The following is a 24,806-nucleotide window of genomic DNA, read 5'->3' as shown; positions in this document are numbered from 1 at the left end:
TTTAAAGTCAGTGGTGTCTCCAGCTAAGTCAGCAGTTGATGTCATTTCATCAGCTAAAGTTACGATGGCCTCTTCTCTCTCATCACCCGTGAAACAGATACCTGGACACGCAGAGGTAGCATTAGTCAATGGATCTATTTCCCCTCTGAAATATCCATCATCTTCAACTTTAATTAATGGATGCAAAGCCACTGCCTCATTACAGGAAAAAATTTCTACAGCTACAAACTCTGTGAGCTCTGTGGTTAATGCAGCCACAGACACAGTTGAGAAAGTGTTTTCTACCACGACAGCAATGCCATTTTCCCCACTCAGGTCATATGTTTCTTCAGCACCATCAGCTTTTCAGTCTCTAAGAACTCCTTCCGCAAGTGCACTCTACACATCCCTTGGGTCGTCAATATCTGCAACTACCTCATCTGTAACTTCATCAATAATAACAGTGCCAGTATACTCTGTAGTCAATGTTTTGCCAGAACCAGCATTAAAGAAACTTCCAGACTCTAATTCACTTACAAAATCAGCAGCAGCCTTGCTGTCACCCATTAAAACATTGACTACGGAGACACGTCCTCAGCCCCAGTTCAGTCGAACTTCATCTCCAGTTAAGTCATCTCTGTTCCTTGCACCCTCTGCCCTTAAGTTGTCTACGCCATCTTCTTTATCTTCCAGTCAGGAGATATTAAAGGACGTGGCCGAAATGAAAGAGGACCTGATGCGAATGACTGCGATACTACAGACAGATGTGCCTGAGGAGAAGCCATTCCAGCCTGAACTCCCAAAAGAAGGGAGGATCGACGATGAAGAACCTTTCAAAATCGTTGAGAAAGTAAAGGAAGACTTAGTGAAAGTCAGTGAAATCCTTAAAAAAGATGTGTGTGTAGATAATAAAAGACCACCCAAATCACCAAAGAGTGACAAAGGACACTCTCCCGAAGACGACTGGATAGAATTTAGTTCAGAAGAAATAAGAGAAGCAAGACAACAAGCTTCTGCAGAGAGCCATTCTCCCTCTCTGCCAGAGAGAGTGCAAGTGAAAGCAAAAGCTGCCTCGGAAAAGGATTATAACTTGACCAAAGTTATTGATTACCTAACAAACGATATTGGGAGTAGTTCATTGACAAACTTAAAGTACAAGTTTGAGGATGCAAAGAAGGATGGTGAAGAGAGACAGAAGAGAATTTTAAAACCAGCAATCGCTTTGCAGGAACACAAACTCAAAATGCCTCCAGCCTCCATGAGGCCTTCCACCTCTGAGAAAGAATTGTGTAAAATGGCTGATTCCTTTTTTGGAACAGATACTATTTTAGAGTCTCCAGATGACTTTTCTCAACATGACCAAGATAAAAGTCCCTTGTCTGACAGTGGCTTTGAAACAAGAAGTGAAAAAACACCTTCAGCCCCTCAAAGCGCTGAAAGCACTGGTCCTAAACCACTTTTCCATGAAGTCCCCATCCCTCCTGTCATTACAGAAACGAGAACTGAAGTGGTTCACGTTATCAGGAGCTATGAGCCCTCAGCTGGAGATGCTTCCCAGTCCCAACCAGAGGAACCCATGTCACCCAAACCTTCGCCTACTTTCACGGAATTAGAACCAAAGCCCCCCACTTCTAGTATTAAAGAGAAAGTTAAAGCGTTCCAAATGAAAGCCAATAGTGAAGAAGAGGACCACAATCGAGCTTTGAGCAAAGGCATGCGTGTGAAAGAAGAGACTCACATAACCACAACCACCAGAATGGTTTATCATTCCCCACCAGGCAGTGAAGGTACCTCTGAAAGAATTGAAGAAACCATGTCAGTCCATGACATCATGAAGGCCTTTCAGTCCGGGCGGGACCCTTCCAAAGAACTGGCAGGTCTGTTTGAACATAAGTCGGCAGTGTCTCCAGATGTTCACAAGTCTGCTGCTGAAACCTCAGCCCAGCATGCAGAGAAGGACAACCAAATGAAACCCAAACTGGAGCGTATAATAGAAGTCCACATCGAAAAAGGTAACCAAGCTGAGCCCACTGAAGTCATTATTAGAGAAACCAAAAAGCATCCAGAAAAGGAAATGTATGTATATCAGAAAGACTTATCCCGGGGAGATATTAACCTAAAAGATTTTCTGCCAGAAAAACATGATGCTTTTCCTTGTTCAGAGGAACAGGGTCAGCAAGAAGAAGAAGAACTTACTGCGGAAGAGTCATTGCCTTCTTATCTGGAGTCTTCCAGAGTAAACACTCCTGTGTCCCAAGAAGAAGATAGTCGCCCTAGTTCTGCTCAACTCATATCTGATGACTCTTATAAAACATTGAAGCTTTTGAGTCAACACTCAATAGAATACCATGACGATGAGTTGTCAGAACTAAGAGGGGAGTCTTACAGGTTTGCTGAGAAAATGCTTCTGTCAGAAAAGCTAGATGTGTCTCATTCTGATACTGAGGAATCGGTTACAGACCATGCAGGACCCCCTAGCTCAGAGTTACAGGGGTCTGATAAGCGGTCCAGAGAAAAAGTAGTCACTGCCCCCAAAAAAGAAATTCTCTCCAAAATCTATAAAGATGTATCTGAAAATGGTGTAGGTAAAGTGTCTAAAGATGAGCATTTTGATAAAGTGACAGTGTTGCACTATTCTGGTGATGTTAGTAGTCCAAAACATGCCATGTGGATGCGCTTTACTGAGGACAGATTAGACAGAGGTAGAGAGAAGTTGATATATGAAGATAGGGTGGACAGGACTGTGAAGGAAGCTGAAGAAAAACTGACTGAAGTGTCACAGTTTTTTCGTGACAAAACTGAAAAGCTAAATGATGAACTGCAGTCCCCAGAGAAAAAGCCACGCCCTAGAAATGGCAAAGAATACTCTTCTCAAAGCTCCACCAGTAGCAGCCCAGAGAAAGTACTGCTGACGGAACTGTTGGCATCCAACGACGAGTGGGTCAAGGCAAGGCAGCCTGGCCGTGATGGACAAGGCTTCCCCACAGCCGATGAGAAGAAAGCATCCAGTCTGCCCAGCAGCCCGGAGAAAAAGGTTCTTTCCCAACAGACTGAGGACAGCAAGTCCACAGAGGAAGCCAAAGGAAATATTTCACAGAACAAAGCACCAGAAGGGCCCCAGTCTGGGTTTCAGCTCAAACAATCTAAACTCAGTTCCATTAGATTAAAATTTGAACAAGGCACACAGGCCAAAAGTAAGGACATGTCTCAAGAAGACAAAAAGCCAGATGGCCAGTCCAGAATCCCAGTTAAAAAAATCCAGGAGAGCAAGTTACCTGTCTACCAAGTGTTTGCTAGAGAAAAACAGCAGAAGGCCATAGACCTCTCAGATGAAAGTGTGTCTGTGCAAAAAGATTTTATGGTATTAAAAGCTAAAGATGAGCATGACCAAAGCAATGAAATTGTTGTAAATGATTCTGGCTCTGATGATGTGAAAAAACAGAGTACTGAAATGTCAAATAAAGCAATGCCTGACTATTTTTCTGAGCAACAGGCTAAAGACTTGGCATGTCATGTAACCTCAGATTTAGCAACTAAGGGACCATGGGACAAAAAGGTCTTTAGAACATGGGAAAGTTCTGGAGCCACTAACAATAAGTCGCAGAAAGAAAAACTTTCGCATGTACTTGTTCATGATGTAACAGAGAATCACATTGGTCACCCTGAGAGTAAAATTGTTGATCAAAGAAATGAATTTTTGTCTGTGACTGAGAGAGAACACAAATTGTTAACAAATGGCTCTCTCTCAGAAATTAAGGAAATGACTGTAAAATCTCCCTCCAAAAAAGTCTTATATAGGGAATATGTTGTTAAGGAAGGGGAACGTCCTGGTGGCTCTCCCGATCGACCTTCCCGGAGAAGCGAGAGCTCAGTGGGGTCGCACATCCCAGTCAGAATCGCCGAGGAAAGGAGAACGCTGTCTACCGATATTCCCGACGGTTTCTGTGAGCTGTCAACGTTTCCAAAACATGAACTATCACAAAAGCTACCCCAATCGAGTATGAGTAAAGAGACAGTTGAGACACAGCACTTTAATTCTCTAGAAGATGAAAAAGTTACCTATTCAGAAATCAGCAAAGTTTCCAAACATCAGAGTTATGTAGGCTTATGCCCGCCTCTCGATGAAACTGAAATCTCCCCCACCAAATCTCCTGACTCTTTAGAGTTTAGCCCAGGAAAGGAATCTCCCTCTAGCGATGTATTTGACCACAGTCCCATTGATGGATTGGAAAGAGTTGCACCACTAGCCCAGACAGAGGGAGGGAAAGAGATAAAAACTTTACCTGTTTATGTCAGTTTTGTTCAGGTGGGAAAGCAATATGAAAAGGAGATACAACAAGGAAGTGTAAAAAAAATCATAAGTCAGGAATGTAAGACAGTACAAGAGACCAGGGGGACTTTTTATACAACCAGACAGCAAAAGCAACCTCCTTCTCCTCAGGGTAGTCCGGAAGATGATACTCTAGAGCAAGTTTCCTTTCTAGACAGCTCTGGGAAAAGCCCTTTAACCCCAGAAACACCTAGTTCAGAGGAAGTGAGTTATGAATTTACATCTAAGACACCCGACTCGCTCATAGCTTACATACCAGGCAAACCCAGCCCAATTCCTGAAGTCTCTGAGGAATCTGAGGAGGAGGAGCAAGCCAAGTCATCCTCCTTAAAGCAGACTACAGTGGAGGAAACAACAACAGTTGCACATGAAACGCCTAACGACGTGAGCAAAGACTCTAACCAAAGACCCAAAACCAACAGAGTTGCCTATATAGAATTTCCCCCGCCTCCACCACTAGATGCAGACCAGATTGAGTCAGATAAGAACCATTATCTCGCTGAAAGAGAGGTCGACATGATTGAAGTCAATCTGCAAGATGAGCATGACAAGTACCAGCTGGCTGAACCAGTCATCAGAGTACAGCCACCTTCACCAGTTCCTCCCGGGGCAGACGTCAGTGATTCGAGTGATGATGAGTCTATTTATCAACCAGTCCCAGTTAAAAAATATACCTTCAAATTAAAGGAGGCAGACGGTGAACAAAAAGAAATTGCAAAATCTAAAGCTTCTGCTGAAAAGTCTTCCCACCAGAAAGAATTGGAAACTAATGGATCTGGAAAAGATCATGAATTTGGCCTTGGCCTTGATTCACCTCAGAATGAAGCTGCCCAGAATGGGAACAATGACCAGTCCATCACAGAGTGTTCCATTGCTACCACAGCAGAGTTTTCTCATGATACAGATGCCACAGAGATCGACTCTCTAGACGGCTATGACCTACAAGATGAAGATGACGGCTTGACAGAGAGCGATTCTAAACTCCCAAGTCAAACAATGGAAATAAAGAAAGATATCTGGAACACCGAGGGCATTCTGAAGCCAGTCGATCGCTCCTTTAGCCAAAGTAAACTTGAAGTTATCGAGGAGGAGGGAAGGGTGGGACCCGATGAAGATAAGCCACCTTCTAAAAGTTCATCTGAAAAGACGCCTGATAAGACTGATCAGAAGTCAGGGGCCCAGTTTTTCACACTAGAAGGCAGACATCCTGACAGATCAGTGTTTCCTGACACTTATTTCAGTTATAAAGTAGATGAAGAATTTGCCACTCCTTTTAAAACAGTAGCTACCAAAGGCCTAGATTTCGACCCTTGGTCTAATAACCGAGGGGATGATGAAGTTTTTGACAGTAAATCACGGGAAGATGAATCTAAGCCATTTGGTCTGGCTGTGGAAGACCGCTCTCCAGCAACAACCCCTGATACAACGCCAGCCAGAACGCCAACCGATGAAAGTACCCCAACTAGTGAGCCTAACCCCTTCCCATTTCATGAAGGAAAAATGTTTGAGATGACTCGCAGTGGTGCAATTGACATGAGCAAGAGGGATTTTGTTGAAGAGAGGCTCCAATTTTTCCAGATTGGTGAGCATACTTCTGAAGGGAAGTCAGGGGACCAGGGGGAAGGGGATAAAAATATGGTTACTGCCACACCACAGCCACAGTCAGGGGACACCACTATAGAAACCAATCTAGAGAGAAATGTAGAGGCACCTACAGTCGAACCTAACCCCAGCATCCCGACCAGCGGAGAGTGTCAGGAAGGCACATCCAGTGGTGGCTCCCTGGAGAAATCAGCAGCCACTAACACCAATAAAGTTGACCCCAAGTTGCGCACGCCTATAAAAATGGGAATTTCTGCATCCACCATGACCATGAAGAAAGAAGGCCCTGGAGAAGTGACAGATAAGATAGAAGCTGTGATGACCAGTTGTCAGGGGTTAGAGAATGAAACTATAACAGTGATTTCAAATTCTGCCAATAGCCACATGGGCACTAGGCCCCAAGAAAAACACGATTTTCAAAAAGATAACTTTAATAACAACAACAATTTGGATTCTTCCACTATACAGACAGATAACATTACAAGTAATGTAGTTCTGACAGAACATTCTGCACCCACGTGTACCACAGAGAAAGCTAATCCAGTGAAAAGCTCATCAGGAAAAAAGACAGGGCTACTGCAAGGACACTGTATAAGAGATAAGCAGAAAGTTCTCGGACAGCAGCAAAAGACAAAGGAATCAATAGGGATTAGGCGAAAATCCAAACTTCCCGTAAAGGCCACTTCACCAAAAGATATCTTCCCACCAAATCCTATGCCAAACATTAAAGTGAGTAAAATGAAGCAGGTTAGTCAATCTGAGAAAACCAAAACCCATACTTCTTCATGTGTAGATGGAAAGTCTAGAATTCCAGTAAAAAACACACACAGGGATAACGTAGTTTCAGTTAGAAAAGCATGTGCCACACAAAAGCAAGGGCAGCCAGAGAAAGACAAGGCCAGACAACTTCCATCCAAGTTGCCAGTAAAGGTAAGATCCACCTGTGTCACCACCACCAATACCACTACCAATACCACCACCACCACCACCACCACCACCACCACCACCGCCACTGCCACCACAGTTAAAGTTAGAAAAAGTCAGCTTAAGGAAGTATGTAAACATTCCATTGAATATTTTAAGGGAATTAGTGGTGAGACCTTAAAGCTTGTGGACCGCCTCTCTGAAGAAGAAAGAAAGATGCAGTCTGAGTTGTCGGATGAGGAAGACAGTACCTCAAGAAACACGTCGTTGTCCGAGAGTTCCCGGGGTGGCCAGCCTTCAGTTACAACGAAGTCTGCTAGAGATAAGAAAACAGAGGCAGCACCTTTAAAATCAAAGAGTGAAAAGGCCGGCAGTGAGAAAAGGAGCAGTAGGAGGACTGGTGAGAATGAAGGCAGTCAGGTTTCTCGAGCACTCTTTGCTCACATCCTGGAGAACGAGCATAGTTTGTAAACACTTTCCAACTCGTAGACCCTAGTGCATGAACTGTTGTGATTGCCTGTGGCGTGACTTAACCGTAGTTTCTCATTTTGTCATTGTCATCTGTATGTGCTGTCTATATACTCCTCTTTCTTCCTTTTAACCAAACTACACTGTAGACAGCTAGGGAAGCATGCTGAAGATATTGGTGTCGTTCAAGATGAGCAACTTTTTTTTTATGTGCTAATGGATATGATTCTGTCAAAATAAAAGCACAGATGTCGAAATCCCATCATGGTGTTTTCACCAACACAACACTTCTGTAACCGCTGTAAAGTAGCTAGCTTGTCAGCATGTTCAATTCCATTACATTGAGCATCCATGTAGTCTGACATTTGGCCTGATACAGGTGAAAATCAAGTGAGCCATGCGACAAGAGAAGTGTTCATGTAGGTGATTAGGACACATTTAAGTGTATAGTGTTAGCATTAGTCTCTCTGTAAAATCTGAGTACTGCTAAAAGCAATTTTCCAGTATCGTATTTTTCCTGATGATTATTTTAATTAAGAAATTGTAAATCGTAGGTCCACAGAGTCCATGTGAACGGACAGATATCAGGATGGCAATAGTAGCCGATCACCTGGGACTTAGTTGGACAGGTAAGTGTGTATACTGCTGAATGAAACAAATAGAGTTTCTTAATTTCTTTGTCTTATTCCCAACTGGTTCACTATTAAGAAACAAATAAGCAGTGAGTAAAAAATATTTTAATCACCCATAATTCTATGCATATACACTGAAGAACAGAAATTGAAATCTGATTTTACCTTAAATTTAAGCACTTTCTTCACAATGCCATTTCTGATAATATAGGAGAACCTTTTACCTAGTAGCAAACTTATTTTGTGGCATAAAAGAAAACATCGCTAAGGCCTATGGTTTTAAAATAATTCAAAAATTTTAAACATGATTTATGTCCTCAGAGCAGCTCTCTTAGGCAACAGTTCAATTAATCCATGCCTGGGTTTCACAAATCTTAATCATTCATGAGTCATCTTCACAATTTTTATGATATACATATATTATCTATTTGTTTATTCACCTGATACTTTTAAGTAGACTCACTTTTATGCTCAAAGATTTATTTGAAAGGAAATCTTATATCACTTTGATAATAGAAAACAAGGACCGTTTTCAATAACTATATAAGAAAACAAAGGTTCAAATTTTGAGTTAAAATTTTTAAAAATAGGACACACATAAATCTATTCAATTTACAACAGTTCTGTGAAATGAGACCATTTATGATCTGTGTGGAAAAGACTATTTAGCTTGGTTACACTGCATTAAAAATGAAGATAAGGTTCTGTGACAACTGCACATTTCTGCTTTGGAGTTCCCATGTTACCTGGGCCCTAAAAATCCTACCTCCCATGAATCAGAGAAATTTTAACTTCTGTAAGTTGAGTGCATATTTTTTCATGTACAGCCAAAAAACATAAATTAATTATTTTCATATCTAGAGTAATCTTGCATATCATCATTGACATACATTCTATATTCAGGAAAGCAATTATTTATGCTAACTGTTAAAGGGGAGAATATGAAACTAGATAATGACAAACAAGGTCATCTAATTTTTTTTTCCTTTGAATGTCCTAAGTCCTGCCCCTACCCTTACACATATTAAACCTTGCTCTCTCCTTCCACCCAGTCCCTTGCTCTTAGACATACTGTGAAGCTCTGAAAAGATAGGCGGATAAGTAACAACCAATAGACATACTTTACAATGGTGGTGTTCTAACCGTGGGTCACTAGTGAGTCATGAAATCAGTTCATGCTTTTTGTTTTTAAGTGGAATAGAATGGAAGAGAAAATATCTGTGTATCACATGTATTAAGGCTAGTTTTGCTCCACAAATATCTGGTTTCATTTATATCAGCACCATGATATACAGTATACTTTTAACTGTAGGCCCTGATCAAAACAGTTTGCAAGCTATCGTATTACCTTAATTTCTTTCGTTCAGCACATGGATTATCAAATTGTTGGAAATATTTCTTAAGCAGGAGAAATCTTGACCAATTCCTTTTCCATGAAAAGATTTTTTCCCTTTTCTTACATTTTTACAATCATTTAAGGTACTATATAGCTGATAAATTTTAATTGTACAAGAAACACAGTGAAAAGTCTCCTCATCTTTGACTCCTACTTTTCCCACTCCCAAGGCAGCCACTAATACCTTATCTTTCCAAAGACCCTGTCTGCATTAACAAGATTGAGTGTATGGGTATATACATTTAGATGGACAGAAAGCCATCTTTTTTTTTACGCAAGTGGCAGCATATCATAGACTATGATCTGGCCGAAGGTCATCGTTTAACCTCCAAAGTGGAGTTCATAAAACTGGAAGTCATACAGAGTATTATGTGAATAAAAGGTGTCCTTCATGAAGATTGCCTAGGAAAACCCTACCAGAATGTCTTGTGCCATATAATTATGAAGTGTATATCCCTACGCATCTTGTATGAAGTTTACTCAAGTTGAAAGCATAATTTGTCTGAATTAAAAGAATCCAGCAATATCCTCTTTGTACAAATAGAGAATCTTAATAAAATTACTAAATGAAATCTAATTGTAACTAAGTAACTCATTAGAGTTAAATCACAGTCTGTGTATGATCACTACTTTCCTGTGAAGTCAAGGATATAAAGATGAATGCCCAAGGCTGCACTTAGGTTTTACTATAAAATTCCTTTTTTCTTTTTTGTGGCAGTTGAGCATTACTTTTATAAAACATATGTGATAAGAGCAGAGCACAAAATCTTAATAACTCTTTTTCCTTTCTACAGAACTGGCGAGGGAACTGAATTTTTCAGTGGATGAAATCAATCAAATACGTGTGGAAAATCCAAATTCTTTAATTTCTCAAAGCTTCATGTTATTAAAAAAATGGGTTACCAGAGACGGAAAAAATGCTACAAGTATGCTGAAATTATATTACTTTAACTTTCAAAATTGCATATATCTAGTATTTTAGATGAGCCTACTGTTACTAAAATCAGAGTGATCATAACATAATAGCAAGTCTTTTGAAGTCATACTTGTTTAATTTAGTGCTAATATTCTAACCTTCTGTCTTTAAGGAAGCTTTTTGGAAAGCCAAGTGGTAGGGAATTCTTTGCATTTTGTCTGTAGTTTTGTGTGACCACCAAAACTGAAAATATAATTCTAGCTCCTAAATCATGTGGTAGTAGTCAGAAACACTCTAAAGTGACTGCTGTTGCCAAAGATGGACAATCAGGGAGGTAGAGAGAGGAGGACAAAATCGAATTAGGGAATCAGATCATTTTATTCAGCTCAGTCTGTGGTGGCAGAGAATTCGCAAATAGTGTTGGAGACTTTTGTTGTGGGGGGCAGAGTTGGGGAGTGGTGATACACTGTAAGTGCCAACCCACAACAATGTGGAAAAAGTTATTGTACGTTTGTCTATGTCATCTCAAGTTTAGTAAGTCATTAAAATGCTAAGCATCAAATATGAGAGTGACCCATTTTGCCTAAAAGGACAGAAAAGGGCTTAAAAGGCTAGCTATTGTGAAGCTCATCTGCTCTGCATCTTGTAGTGAAATGAATATGCTGCTGTCATCAGAGTGATTAAGACCCTAACAGGTCTTCTCTGTAGTGGTGGGTTTTCTGAGCCCTCTGGGTAGTGATACTGCAGGAGGGTCGCAAAAGCCATGCTTGTATGGATGTTGTGATGACTGGAAGGAAATAATTGGATTTTCAACCTTTTTTTCTCCTTTTTCAGCTGATGCCTTAACTTCGGTCTTGACAAAAATTAATCGAATAGATATAGTGACTCTGCTAGAAGGACCAATATTTGATTATGGAAATATTTCAGGCACCAGAAGTTTTGCAGATGAGAACAATGTTTTCCATGACCCTGTTGATGGTAATTGAATTCAGTGTTCATATTTATTTAATCATTTGATAAAATTTGAAAGTGTTGGACAAGGCAGTCGGTTAAAAAACCAACTAAGTTGTGATTTGCTTGACTTAATTTCTCATTGTCACAGCATTTTATCTGCCATTCTGAAAATATACCCTCTGAAAGACCAAAGTTGATAAATGCCTCTGTTATACAAAATATAAATGAGGTAAAAAAGCATGTTATTTGAAAGAATTGTATTTCAAATGTGTTATATGACCAAATGGAAAACAAAACAAAACAAAACAAAACGAATATCTAGAGAATGCATTGCTTTTGTCATTTTCATATTAACCTTAAAAACTAGTGTATTTTATTCATATACAGGTAAAACCAAATTGTGAGCTATTTTTACCAAGTAAAGTTAGATCAAGTTGGATCAAGTTAGGCATATGGTATACAAATTGTAAAGTAAAATAGTGAATTACTGTTTTGGGACGAGGTATTTAAGCATGTACTGAAAAAAGTCTCATTGGTACATTAATCACTCAAAAACATGTTTTAATTATTTAGCATTATTTTAACTTCATATGCTGCTATCTGTTTGGGGGGCAGGGAACCCTACTTGATCTATTGTGTATAAAAAGCAGCATAATTTGAATTCTATGAGCATAGATATCACTAATAACATTCATTTACATTAGCTGAATTTATATAATAAATTTCCTTCATTATGTAAATCTGGGCTTTGTCAAAGTATTAAGAAAATATAACAAATATCTTACAATGCTTTTCAAGATGCTTGTCTTCTCTCACAAATGGAATTTATTCTTATAATGAATTTTGAGTGAAAAATTGTTGATGACTGGAAGGAAAAAGATGAGTTAGGGATATTTTCCTACTATTCAAAGTTTTGAAAAATATAATTTTTTTCCAGTTAAACAGGCAAAGTTAGACAAAAAAAGACTCTATAACTTCTAATTTTGCATGTTATGTGACAAAAGATCTCAAATTCTTACAAAGTTTCTGCTTACTAACGTCAACAGAAAATTTAAAGCATACCTTATTATCCATATAACATAAACATGATGGGTAATAATGTCAAAAGCAGTTTCTTTTTAAGCTCATAAATACCACATAACTGTGGAATAAAAGCTCTCTTCAAGGACTTGTCTTATATGTGAGACGTATATTGGTAACCAAACTCTTTTTGCACTGGAGATTTACCACTTTTATAACGAGTTATGAATTATTGCCAAGTTATAGTTTATAGACTCTTTTAATATTCTTTACTAGGAAAAAGTTTTAAGAATAGTAGCTCTAATAAACAAGAGCCCCAGAAACAATAGAAGTATTCAATAGAATCGAAAGCTTCATTTAATTTTAACATTTTAAATTCAGATTATTATTAAATAAATTCACAAGGGCTTTTTGTTGCTACATCTTAATATTTTATATTTCTTATTTTAAAAATGCTTAAGGAAATTTGGGAATGTATATATGAAATTTCACTTGTGCAGATTATAAACCTAATAATCTTAGCCAGCTTTTTCAACATTCTGGTTTATATATTTCATGATTCTGGTTATAGGTGACCGTAATAGAAAAATGTTCCCTTACCTATAGTAATATGAATTTACAACAAAAGCTAAGTTGGTGTTTATCTTGGACTGACAGAAAAATTAGGCTTTAGTTTTGTAGACTGAGAATTCTGAAAATGTGCTTGGTTGCCTTTTTTTTCCTGGCTCTCCTCTTCGCTTTCATGAAACTTCCTTTCCTCACCATGACCAGACCATTGTTAACTTTCTCTCTGCTCAATGAGGAAAATACTCCCTTAGTCCACACAGCAAAGTTTAAAACATGGGCATTGCTCCTTCCTTCCCGTTTTTGTAGTCTGGTTAATAAAACTCCGTGTTTCATAGCATTGTCATGAATATTCACAGAGCTCTTTGCAAATGGTTTTCCTCCTGTCTCTGTTGTGTATCATTTCTTTTTTTCTCTTTATTTGATTTGTGGTTGAATGGACCTCTATCACCAGAACCTCCACATATACCACAACCTTTTCATCTTTGTCACATTATGACACATGAAGACTTTACATGGAGTCTTTTCTACTTTATTGGTTTTTTAAATCCTTTTCCTAATATCTACTAGCTGTTTTTCCTAACATCTTTTCTATTTTTTTCTAGTGCTACTGCTCTAAAATCATTTTTTTCCAAAGATTAAATTCATTTTTCTTTGCTGTAAATTTCATGTGATATAAGTAAAAATTAGAGTTGGGTAGAATTGCTCATATGTACAGTTTTTAAAGTAAATTATAAGTAATTATAAAAATTGGGTTCTTGTGGCTTGCTGTATTCAGTCCACCACAATATGGATTTTGCAGGCTAAAAGTAGAAAGATAATAAATTTGGCCATGGAATAAATATATCTTATGTAATGACAAATAACTATATGAGATTAAATTAGTCTGTGTATTTGTTACTGTATTAAAATTACCAAAATTGAAACAATCTACATCTTAATTAGCATTCTATTTTATTATAGTTTGCACTAGTCTCTTATTGTATTACATTTAATTGAACTAAACAATAAATTTATCAACATTCTGTAATTTATCATACATTTTTCATACCTGATATAATTTAAGTCATTCCATGTGTTTTTGTTTGATGTATTCTTAATTCATTCCAGTCAGTCCAAATGTACTGTCTTCCATAGGTTATCCTTCCCTTCAAGTGGAACTGGAAACTCCCACAGGGTTGCACTACACACCACCCACCCCTTTCCAGCAAGATGATTATTTTAGTGATATGTCTAGCATAGAATCTCCCCTTAGAACCCCCAGTAGACTGAGCGATGGGCTAGTGCCTTCCCAGGGAAATGTAGAGCATTCAGCAGATGGACCTCCAGTCGTAACTGCAGAAGATACTTCCTTAGAAGACAGCAAACTTGAAGACTCAATGCCTTTAACAGAAATGCCTGAAGCAATGGATGTAGATGAGAGCCAGTCGGAGATGGTGTGTCTGAGTGAGTATCCTCAATACCTCGGAAATATGGCTGGGGTCTCAAAAGATGTTAAACCAGCAGAGCCATTGAAACAGACTAGAAAAGTAGGAGTAAGCTCTGAGCAGCAAGAGAAAGGAAAATCTGGTCCTGATGAGGATTTGATGGAAGAAAAACTCAAATCTCTATTTGAGGACATTCAACTTGAAGAAGGAGTAGAGTCTGAGGAGATGACAGAAGAAAAGGTACAGGCTATTCTTAAACGTGTTCAGCAAGCAGAACTGGAAATGTCTTCAATTACAGGTTGGCAGAACGAGACCACAAGTGGAAACCTAGAATCCCCAGCTCAAGCTCGAAGAATAACTGGTGGGTTACTAGATCGACTGGATGACAGGTATGGCTCTGTTTCAGAAAAAGAGAAATAAAACACAGGTTATATGTTAACAGTTTGCTTTAAATATATGCTTTTCAGCAGTTACTCTTTTTCTAAATTACCATTCCAGTTTGGTCATAATACCTGCTTTAAAGGTTAGTTCATTCTGCTAATCTGGAGAGGGAAAGTTACATTAAACTCAAATATAATTCTTAAAACTATTAACAGCCTGAATTGAAATGGAAAAAGTTTTACATACATGCCAAACATTTATGTTTTCTTTACTTCAGAAGACTACTCTTTTTACTTGTATTATTCTTTTCACATAACCAGTAATTAATGCTCATTCAAAATAATGTAATAAATTCCAAGTCTTTTAGAAATATAAACATTTCTATTGTTTCCTGACTGCAAACATAAGTATGCTTATTATATAACATTTAAAAATGCAAATTTAAAAAATCAGTACAACCCCACCACCTAGCAATAACCACCATTAAAATTTTGGTGGATTTATTTACATACATTTTTTAAAAATGTGTTAATAGAAAAGACAGAAGAAAAATGAAAAGTCATCTATCTACTATGGTAAAACACTTAACATTTTATGTATATATATCTTTTTGCTACATGTTTCACATAATCTGCGATGTAATATATGTAATTCTTTGCCTCAAATAATATTGCCATGATAGAAATTTGTTTATAACTAAAATAATTCCCTAATAATGAATCTGGTTCTCTGTATAGTGGCCTTACTCTAGAAAGATGAGATATCCTCCAGACATTGGTTCAAATCCCACCATGATTAGCTTTATACTTTGTGACTTTGAATGAGCTTCTAAGCTTCAAGAATGTCGCTTTAATCAGTTTTAGAGATAAGAATATGACTACTTTCCTCAAACAGGTTTAAAGATTGAAAAAGAAAGTATGTAGCATGCCTGCCAAATGACTGATGCAAATAGTCTCTGAATAACAGTTTGCACACATCGGACTAAAATAAATTTATCACTAGTTGCCATTGAAGTAAAATATAAGTTGGATACAAAAAAAAAACAAACCATTATTTCATAACCATATTTAATATTTTCATATTGCTGACAAGCTTCTTGCTCAATAAAAATTCCCAAACTGAGAGTTTACAAAATTCCTTTTGAAGAATGGTAGCATGAATGACTTCTGTGTTCAGCCTTCCAAAGAGAATTGCAAAGATGACAAATAGCGCTAATTTTGATGTCTATGTTCAGATTTAGTCACATAATTTATAGTTGCTTGAAAGGAAGCAAACTTAAAAATTGTTTTAGGATCTTCACAGTATGCTGGGACTGTTTGTCCTTACACATACAGAACAGGGTGTACTACTGATATTTTTTTGATAATTGTGTTTAATCAGAAATCGATTTATAAGCATCCACACACACAATACATATATTATACATATAAAACATTGCTCTAGTTAATGCCTTCAGAATTCTATAGGTAATAAGCAAAGATACCAAAAACAACCTGTAACCTACGAAGTAAAAGTTTATACTGAAACTAGGAAAAAATATAAATCAATTTTTTAAAGTATTGTAAGAGAAATTGTTGAAAGCAAAATAGTCCTCCCAAGAAGTAGAAGCAGTGGGTGAGCACCAGCACCCTGATCACCAGTGAGTGTCAGCAGCGGTCAGGCGTGGAGAACCATGAGAAGCAAGTAAGGAGGAGAATGCTGGAAAAGCATGATGGCAGGAATTACAGAAAACCGGGAATTTGGGGTTCTTGGGGATGCTGGAGCATTCATCACAGAACTTTGTCACTTTGTTCTTTGTTAGCAGTATTTTCACAGGCAGTACAACAGCATTTTGAGATTTCCTCTTTTAGATTGGTGGGTCTGAAACTGAGCTGTCCATGAACTGCTCGGGCTTACTTTTTAAGATATAGAATCAAGGGGCTATAGAAATGCTATAAGAAGCAACCTGATATAGCTAGCCAGGTTGGGAGCTGGAGTGCAGGGGATGCCTGGGGCCTGTGTAGCACCTCCTCACCCCCATGTACACCCACACCCATGATGGCACCTCACAGTTTGAAGTCCAGTGACCAGTGTTTTCAGGTCTATTTGCCTTCAAAAGTAGTTAAAAACATAGTCGTTAAAATTTTAGACCTTCTGAAGCCCATTTTCAGCCCTATGTTACCGTTGTAAATTTCCACATTTTATCTTTTGCAGCCCAGACCAGTGTAGAGATTCCATTACCTCATATCTCAAAGGAGAACCTGGGAAATTTGAAGCAAATGGAAACCATGCAGAAGTCACTCCAGAAGCAAAGACGAAATCTTACTTTTCAGAACCCCAAAATGATATAGGGAAACAGAGTGCTAAGGAAACTCTGAAACCAAAAATACATGGATATGGTCATGTTGAGGAACCAGCATCATCATTAGCAGCATATCAGAAATCTCTAGAAGAAACCAGCAAGTTTGTAATAGAAGAGCCTAAACCCTGTGTGCCTGTCAGTATGAAAAAGATGAGTAGGACTTCTCCTGCAGATGGCAAGCCAAGACTTAACCTCCACGAAGAAGAGGGGTCCAGTGGGTCTGAGCAAAAGGTATGTCATCTAGTTATTCAGTATGCTGTCCTTTACTGAAAGTACCGATGTTTTGCTTCTTTGGATTAATCTTGTAGCACTTGGCCAAAGGTTCTTTTCTATTTCCAAATTATCAGCGTGTGATCAAAAATCGTAACAGTAATACTGGAGCAAAGAAAATACTGAGTAAAACATATGCTATTTGATCATACCTTCCCTCATAAGGTAGGAAAAGGAATAAGCATCTGTAGCCATTTTCCAGAAGGAAAAAGAACTTAAGAGAGACTAATTTAAGGTCCAGTATTATTTTGTCTGGGATTTAGGTTTCCTAGCTCCCAATGCAATCTTCTTTCTTATGCAAGGGGGGTGATTATCCTGACCCTTTCCGATTCTTTTGTGTAATTTAAAGAGTTTATAGCATGTGACCCATCTAAGAGTTCTACTCTCTGTAAGGTCTGTTGTCTGAAAGTATGTTTGAAAAATTGAAGAAACCAAGTTCTTCAGCCTGTAAATGAGGTTGGGTGTATACCACAGTTGGTTGACAGCATTTAGAAATTTAAAGTCAGAAGTGTTATCTTAATAAATTTTATAATTATAAAATATAAATCTTAATATTCGTTTTTAATAATTTTAAAACCTACTGCTGTAGAATGATTTGCTTGCTCTTTGTGGTACCATCTAATAGTTTTTTTTATTTTTTGAGGTTTATCATTTTTAGATGTTTTTAAAAAGTTGAAATTGTGAGTCGGATGAATATAAACAGTAAAAATCAGCTGTATTTCTTACATTTTTTAACTGCTTTTTGCTCTCAAATTTTGTGTTTCATGAACCATACAATAGATAGTTTGAGAGTTATACATCTTTGGAATAGTAGCACTTGTCATTTTCCCTATAACATCTAGTTTACTTAAGCTCTACCATTGTGTTTTAGGTAGAAAAAAAGCCTTTTGACAAATGAGTCCCTGATTTATCTGAGGTTTTAAAAAATGTGTATAGTAAACTCCCAGTCACTCAGGAGCTAATTATCAGCTTAATTAATCATATCCTTTCATTTTTCCTTCTGCAGGCTATCTATCTTTTGACCATTTTCCTGCTTGTTAGGGGAGAAAGTAACAGGAAGTAAAATTGTCAGGCCTTTCTGTAGTTTTGAATTCAATTTCTGTCTTTTAGTTAACTTTTAGTATATGTAAGCAGTATGACTTTTAATAGAATGCTCCTTTTTAAAATGAGCCCACGAATATAAGGAGACGCAATAACATACTGATGTTTTAACCGTGAAAATTTATTCTGCAAAAGCCTATTAAAATCAATAGAGAAGTTCTGAAATCAAATTATAAATAAGCACTTCTATGTACGTACTTGTGCATATATATTGGCGATTGGGGAAGCAAGGAGAAGGCATACAGAGGGTTTAAAAACAAGTTTTAACCCTCAAAGGAAACTCAGCTGAGTTCATCAGTCATGGGAAATACTTACTATTAGAAAATGGTTGTGAGATTTCTTTTAAGTGAGTTTGTGCCTTTGGTATTGGTCACTGGTCCCAGTGCATAAAGTCTTCATGAGCATAAAACTTCATAATGGAGGTCAGCTTCACAAGAAATCCAAAGGAGTTCAGGTTGTGCCTTTTGTGCCTAGGCCATAGTATATAATAGCAAACAACTAGGTCATCTGCTGTATGAGTTCCGAAAACAGCCCCCTTTTTGTCCCCTAAATGATCAGGTCAAAAGTCCGGGTGCGGCTCTTACACGGATGACTGTCTGCTGTTACAAGGTAAAATTCTGCCATTTTTCCACCTCTTTTCATGCAGCAACCATTCAAGGAGTACTGAGAAAATTTCATTTGTGCTCCTAGTTACCCTCTTTACCAGTTCCTAGAGCATTCTCTAAAAGGAGTCCTGAGGAGATCCCACTACCACCTTCTCTCTACCCTTCACCTTAAGATGAGCAGAAACTCCAGAGAGAGGGAGGAAACTGAAACAATGGCCACTTTTTCTTCATGTGAGGCGCTGGTCTCAGATGATTCTGGATAGAATTATGATATAATTAACATCTAGGTTTGTCATTAGTGTTTGCATTAACATGTATTCTTCTGCTTTTAAATATACCAAAGTGAAAACTTTTCCCCAGGTTACAATTCCATGTATGGATAATCAGATTGAATTTTCTCTTCTGCTTCATCTAACCTATTAATCTCGGAATGCTGACTAGTAATTCTTTTCTTTAACTATGAATTCCTCTTACCGCCTTTTTGAGCCGTTGCAGGGCCTCCCTTCATAATACTTAGGTCATTCTCAGTGTCCCGAATTTACAGTCTTTTTCTAAAAAGCTTTAAAAGTAATAAGGAACTTAGCCAATATTCAAGAGTAAGAAACTCAAAAACTGTTTCCTTTTGACATATTATTCAGTATGCTATTTTGTTCAGATGAAATTTCCCACAAAGTCAAGGTTGATATTACTATTTGTAAATAGTTAAGTTTACCTCTGGTGAAAAATGGCCTACTTTGTTATCTGACTGACATTTCATAAGTCACTTTAGTACTTATAACTCCCATAACAATTATACTTGTTTTTTCCTCACTTTTACCAGTACTGCCATTGATTTCCTATGGGTATTAACTACAACTTCTGTCTCCAGGACTATCAGATTTGAGATAACCAGTATACTTAGAAAATACCAGAATTATTTTCAGAATTCCATCATTAAAATTTAGAAATAAAATTATTCAGTAAATACTTTCACCATGACACTTAAGTAGAATCCAAAGGTACTTTTCCCTTTGAATTATGAACCGTTTGCCACTTGGTGGTTTTTCCGTGTTCCTATTCTTACTGCCTAAAGATTAAGATTTGTGTAATTACCGTATTCTGTCTGTACCATATTCTTGTCTGTCAAATGTTTTTTCTGTTCTAATTTCATATCAGTTCTTTAAAATAAGGCTTTCACATGTTTTACATTATTCCTTCATTCATCTGAATAAACTCTTACTGAGTACCAATTATATGTTAGGTACCAATTATGCTGATACAAACCTCCCAATAGAAATATATGTGGCAAGTTCTGCTGATATAAGTTCTTTACTTTTTCTAAAGTTCAAAATAGCTTTTGACAGATTTGTCAGATCTGACCAAAGTTTCATAAAAATTGGAAATACTATGCCTTTTTCTGTAGATCAAGTGAAACATGACCTGGACTATAAGGTTATACATTCAACTCAAATGTATATAGATTTAAAACTAGTTTTAGTGAATATTGTTTTTTTCAAACTAATAATTAGCATGTAGTTTCTGACAAAAAAAAGTCTATAATTGTTATTTTTAATTTATAATTTAATTACCTTGGTCTTTATCATATATATGCAGATAAAGACCAAGCTAATTAAACATACACACATTTATGCATATATATGTGTGTGTAGGTAACATATTATATATACTTTATATAGTATATATACACACAGGTTAATTTTATTTAGATTGCTGCTCAAAATTTTCTTCTACTTTTTTAAAGATTTTCACAAATATACATCATGGTTTTCCTTAGGGGGGAAAACCAGCAAGTAAGAGTAATTATTTTTTGATTTCCCTTCTCAGAATGTCTTTTATTTTAAATGTGATGGTAAATTATACTAAAACATGCATTTATCAGGACTTGAAACACAGTGACAGTGATTCAAGCTCAGAGGAAGAACGGAGAGTCACTACCCGAGTTACTCGCCGGCGTTTGATTATAAAGGTATCCTGTAGCCGGATCATTATGGGGCATCACCGTATTATTAGAAAGTTCTTTCTTATGGTTTTGAAAATTCAGCATGCATAACTAAATGGCTCTATGTTGTTTGTTTGCACATTTGAAAGCTTATAAAAACAACGAAAAGCAGAAAGTCATGTTGCATGGTAGTGAGTAGTCTGTCTAGACCTGACGATGTGACATTTGTATCCTGTTTTCCCTGTGGAAGTGTTAAATGTATGAACAAAGATTCTGTCTTGGTGGGAGAATAGTCCATATCAAATGAAATGTTCAATTAAAACCCAAGAGGCTGTGATGAGGTAAGGTAAAGAAGATAGAGAATGAAAGCATTAAATTCATACTGCCTTAACAACTGTGAAATGAAAATCAGTTATTCATTATCAGTGAGTGAGAATTTGGAGTTATAGCCTGGCATGGATGTATGTGACATCATGCAAATCAAGCAAAATTAACTTGACTAACAAAAAAAATCAGGCTGTATTTTTTTAAGTATAGGAAGCAATTTTTACTGGAAATGAAAAATATAATTCCACCCTATTGTAGCATAGTTGAACACTATGAATTAATTGACTTCCCCTAGAAAGGCCTTTTGAAGCACTAAGCTCATGTCTGGTAAGGTCCAGCAGAATGTTTCTCACAGTCTATTGTTTGTCTTCATTACTCGGTCTTTAGAGAGGTCTTTCTTGATGACAGTTTCCTAGTTCTCTGCGCTCAATTATTCTGTTTTCAACAAGCAAGACTCCGAATGTGGTCCAAATAACTTGAGGCTCTTTGGTTGGCAGCTCTGGAGAGAAAGAAGGGAAAAGTCTATTGAAAACCATTTATCAGACTTTTCATCCATTTCCAAAGTGTCAGGTGACCCAACAGAGAGCAGAGATGTTGGCTAAGGTATCCAAAATTTCTTAATCCTGCTACTGTACTTTTCATGTAGATCCAATGAAAGAAGAGAAGAAACTCTGCTCTAGGACAGTGTTTCTAAGACTCATTTTCTTGAATGTTTCAAGTCCTTGTCTAAATCTTAAATTATCTGCAAATCAACCTTGAACTTAATAGGGAGTGATCTTTGAAAATTTCATGTAGGCAAGCCAAATTACGTCTAGCATATTTGCAAGTATTCAACCTGCTATCTATGATGTCCCCATAATCACTTTCTACATGTTCCTGGATTGGAAGAAAGAGATAATTTGGTTTTATGAAAGAGTTAAAGCCATATCCTTTGCTATTCCCATAATCGATATCTTCAATAAATAGTATTTTAAAGTGTGAAGCCTCTAGAAACAGCTCACCAGCCAATGTCTTATAACTTACTCTTTATGCTTAACGTATGACACACTCATGTTGCATCCAAACCCACATCTCATTCCTCTATAATAACTGTCCATTATAGAAGCTGACTATACATAAGATAGAAGAAAATTAACATAATCTACAATAACAACACAAAGTGGAAGGGCGGAGGGTAAAGAAGTTTTACTCCGAAGAATACAAAAACAAAACAAGAAAAAGATCACAAACCCCCAAGTCAGTGAGAGTTCTTTCTTTTGGTTCCCTAGCTTCTAGACATGCATTATCAAGTTAGCTTTCATTCAAGTTATTATATATTTGAGCTTAATATATAATTGTAACATTTTTTATTAATAACAAATTTAAAAGACCCAAATACACTATGATGCTGTAGGCTTCCTAAAATAAGAGGAGTTGTTCTCAAATACCCACTTCCACTTCTTAAAGTGAGTGTAATTTTAGAGAGGTTAAGTGGAATCATCAGAGAATGAGTTTCATAACTGGAGTTTTATAACATTGTATCCACAGAATCACTCACATAAGCTTTGAGAAATGTCTTTATATGTGACAGAGAAATCCAAAGCTAAAGAATAGCTGTAAGTATAATTGGAAGCTACAGGTATAACAAAAATCTTTAAAAATTCCATATATAAGAATCATTCTGGTAAATATTTTTCTGTTCAGATTTTTGAGGCAGTTGAAAAGGATCAAAATTCTATTGTTTTCTCTTTTTCCCATATGTTAGAATCTTTCAAATGTAAAAGAGCTTGGGAGGATATGATAGATGTGACATGGGTACCATCTCTGTTGAAAACATAAACTGAGATTGTTCAATATTAGAAGCACTTCTTTTCCTAGGTATCAAAACTGAGGATTGGAGATGAGTCAATTTATCCAGATTCACAGCAGGGCAATAGCAGTTCTGGGATCACAACCTAATCCCTAATCCTCTGGTGAAGTGTCTTCTACCTGCTTTTTCCACAGTACTATATTCTTTCTCTTCCAGAATAAGAAAAGGAAGAATTTCAACTTAATTATAAAAAAAAAAAAGAAGAAGAATTTCTCCTAGAATAAGTTAGGCACTTGGCCATTTAGACCTTTCCAGTGCCATAGAAGAGGGCTACACTGGCCTGCCTTTCCTGAAAACTATTCAATGGGACTGAAATGCTAGGAATTTGGCCTACTTCATGGAGGCCATCCAACCCTAGACTGAACTAGCATATTTATACTGTTTACTATAGTAATCCCCCCAGCACTTAGAATGGCAAAGCTGAAAACTATTTTGGGGTGTTTCCATCCCTCTCAGAGCTAACTTTGGAAGCAGTAGGTATGCGCAGGATTCCATGACCACAAGTCTAGGCAAATTTGTCTTGTTAGCCTTTCAATTTGTATGATAAGGGGGTTGAAAATATAATTTTATAATTTTTCTCTTTAGTTTCATATGTGGACTTAGAAATGAGTCAAATTAACAAACTCATTTTTTTCCAGATCTTTAAATTTTACATTCATTTATTTCTATACAATCTGATGTCACAGTGGTTTCAAATGCTTAGAAGCAGTTTAAATAAAGTAACCAGTCCTATGAGCCTGTTTACATCATTGCCTAGGAAATTCAATGATTAGAAAGGCAAAAACCTTAAACCAACTCAAAGCTAAACTGTTGCAAAATTTGGTAAAATTCAAATAACTGAATTTTCACTATATAGGTCAACTTTTTATTTCTTCTTTTGAATCTTTTTTACTTATTTTCAAAATAAGAGTTTGTTTTCTTCCAACTAAGCAATTCAGAAGTATGTAAAGCTTGATCTACCCATTCCATTTCATAAGCTTCAGATTGATATCTATATATGTGTGTATATGTTATGTATATGTACACACACATTCCCAGAAACTGGGTTTTTCAGAATATAAAAATGGATTATACTATACATGTTGCTTACTAACTTGCTAAGTTATATATGTGGCATATATATTGGCATATATATATGATATCTGCCCCATTTTTTAGAACATTGAAGTTTTAATATTATGTACATGAAAGCAAATTGGTATATTTTATATTGTTATTCTTTCATTTTATTCAAAAAGTTAAGTGGAGAGAAAAATTATAGAATACAAAACTTACAGCAGGAGTTAAAGGGAAGTACAGGTCGTCATTAAGGTGGCCATCAGAGATGCTACGGTAATACCATATGTGCTATAGTTTTCCTTTGACATAGGAAAGAAAAAAGTGGGAGAAGTATTGCCAAAGTAATGCCATCAACAAGACTGGGGTTGGGGAGGGAATTTTGTTTACTTAAAAGTACAAATTGTTTTCAAGAACTTTAGAAACTTATTAGAGATTTATTTTTTCTCATTAAGGAGAGGTCTCCAAAGACCTCTCCTTAGTAACACCTGGTCTCTAATATATTTGACAAAATTAAAGATGGATGAATTTTTTTTTAATCTATTGTGACTCCTTATTGTTTTTCCTATCTAATCCAGTTGAGTTTCTACATAATCAGACAACTTATGTTGTTATTTTGGCCTTATTAAAGCACCAATTGGTCATTTAAGGTTAAGAGATGGATCTATACCTTTAACTATGCATAAACAGTATGAATTTTCAGTAGGAAACAATGAAAACGCTTA

The 24,806-nt window shown here is 36.8% G+C and overlaps 1 protein-coding gene across 24 annotated transcripts in view; it reads left to right on the top strand.

Annotated features, from left to right (window-relative positions):
* ANK3 (ankyrin 3) overlaps positions 1 to 24,806 on the top strand; it is a 563,084-nt gene that overhangs the window by 526,208 nt on the left and 12,070 nt on the right. For 9 of the 24 annotated variants that reach the window (XM_039871889.1, XM_039871883.1, XM_039871885.1 and 6 more), the window contains 6 exons: positions 7,858 to 7,932; positions 10,126 to 10,257; positions 11,082 to 11,225; positions 13,923 to 14,231; positions 14,511 to 14,601; positions 16,787 to 17,165. In XM_039871889.1, the coding sequence (XP_039727823.1) occupies positions 7,858 to 7,932; positions 10,126 to 10,257; positions 11,082 to 11,225; positions 13,923 to 14,231; positions 14,511 to 14,601; positions 16,787 to 17,165 (1,130 nt within the window). Of the gene's footprint in view, positions 1 to 4,237; positions 7,803 to 7,857; positions 7,933 to 10,125; positions 10,258 to 11,081; positions 11,226 to 13,922; positions 14,602 to 16,786; positions 17,166 to 18,863; positions 18,915 to 20,789; positions 20,877 to 24,806 lie in introns of those variants that run through there. The other 15 variants (XM_039871876.1, XM_039871871.1, XM_039871870.1 and 12 more) reach the window with 7 other exon arrangements.

The sequence above is a fragment of the Pteropus medius genome, unplaced genomic scaffold (genome assembly GCF_902729225.1).
Source record: "Pteropus medius unplaced genomic scaffold, Ma_sr-lr_union100, whole genome shotgun sequence".
Classification (NCBI taxonomy): domain Eukaryota; kingdom Metazoa; phylum Chordata; class Mammalia; order Chiroptera; family Pteropodidae; genus Pteropus; species Pteropus medius.
The sequence above is the reverse complement of the archived record's forward strand: the minus strand, read 5'-3'. Positions and strand labels throughout refer to the sequence as shown.